This window comes from Capsicum annuum, unplaced genomic scaffold (genome assembly GCF_002878395.1).
Source record: "Capsicum annuum cultivar UCD-10X-F1 unplaced genomic scaffold, UCD10Xv1.1 ctg74839, whole genome shotgun sequence".
Lineage (NCBI taxonomy): Eukaryota > Viridiplantae > Streptophyta > Magnoliopsida > Solanales > Solanaceae > Capsicum > Capsicum annuum.
In genome coordinates this window covers 1-1188 of record NW_025884981.1, presented here as the reverse complement: position 1 = coordinate 1188, position 1188 = coordinate 1, and the positions used below count along the sequence as shown (strand labels likewise).

Sequence of the window (1188 nt, the reverse complement as noted above, 5' to 3'; positions counted from 1 at the left end):
AATAAAATAATCTAAGATAAGGAATAGTAAAAGAATAAGATACAACAGAAAGAAACACTATTAGAACTAGGAAGAGTAAAACAGAGAATTTAACGAAACATAGAAGTAAACAAAAGAATACCTTGTAAAAATTGTACATATAGAGGAAAACAATAGTTTCCATCCCTCCAAGTGGCTGTAGAGAGATTTACATGAAAGATATTAACACATATTATGAAACAAGAGAGGTACAACATGGAATTAAAATACAAAAAACAAATATAAAGAGAAGAGAAGACAATAAAATTTGGGCAGAATTGAGAAGAGCATAGTTAGAAGACTGCATGATGACAACCTTAATTCAATTACGGACCTTGCAACTCCTATCATATTATCAAACACCGATTCTGATAATAGAGGTGAAGTCAACACTTCAAATTTCCTCAGATTCCGGCATGAGTGCAGAATTGACGAATATCCAGCTTCAGTAACCTTTGCAAACCCACCAAGTTTCACTGATTCCAACCTTCTACAACGTTCAGAAATATGGAACGTGCCTATATTTTTGACTCTCTTAAATGAAGGATAATTCCTTTCACTTTGAACAATTGAGAGGATAATTAGACATTCGCAGAACTTCAGAGCCGGCAGTCCAATGTTGGTCATGTCCCGTACCGATGGCCCCATAAAAGGTCTGTCTTCAAGATCCAGCTCTAAACGAGGAAGAGAATGCATAACTGTGATGAGAAGATTATCTGATATAACGTCCACGACAAGAGACAAGCTTCGCAAGTTGAAACAAGGGATCTTCCTGACTGCATCTAACCAGGAGACAAAGAGGGGTACATCCGTTTGCTGTAACTTCAATTTTTTTAAACTCTTGGGCAGAAATTGTCCAAGAGGTCGGTCGTATATCAAATACATCACGTGAGGTACCTCGGATTTTTATGGACAGCAACTGGAGGAAAGAAAAGTACTCATGAAATTGACCATCAAAGGAGAACTCTTGTTCTAAAGAGTAATTAGCTTGAAGAGGCATCATGGACAATCAAAAGAAGAAAGAGAGGACAAATAAGTGAAAGATGAAGATACTTTACCTCTAACAAGGGCACCTTTTGGAGCATTTCTGCAAGTTCGTCTTTGAAAAGTTCTGGTGCTTCACACGCAGCAAATTCTATAAGCAGGGGAAATAAGAAAGCACACGTTGGA

At 37.3% G+C, this 1188-nt stretch overlaps 1 protein-coding gene across 2 annotated transcripts; it reads right to left on the bottom strand.

Moving 5' to 3' along the window:
• Positions 1-7: 7 nt before the first annotated feature.
• Positions 8-1174, bottom strand: LOC124894530 (F-box protein At-B-like). 2 transcript variants are annotated; one of them, XM_047405158.1, is made up of 3 exons: positions 1077-1174; positions 335-937; positions 8-175 (listed from the first exon to the last, which is right to left on the bottom strand). In XM_047405158.1, exons 2-3 carry the CDS (start codon positions 901-903, stop codon positions 67-69), a joined length of 678 nt encoding a protein of 225 aa, XP_047261114.1. In that variant the 5' UTR covers positions 904-937; positions 1077-1174; the 3' UTR covers positions 8-66. The 2 variants fall into 2 exon arrangements, with proteins under 2 accessions (XP_047261114.1, XP_047261115.1); XM_047405159.1 differs by having other exon boundaries at positions 353-937.
• Positions 1175-1188: the final 14 nt, after the last annotated feature.

Excerpts from the sequence above, each read along its gene's own strand:
- LOC124894530 (XM_047405158.1), bottom strand. The coding sequence starts at position 903 with ATGTATTTGATATACGACCGACCTCTTGGACAATTTCTGCCCAAGAGT. Across the intron at positions 176-334 it reads AGGTCCGTAATTGAATTAAG|CCACTTGGAGGGATGGAAAC; the intron begins GTTGTCATCATG and ends ATCTCTCTACAG.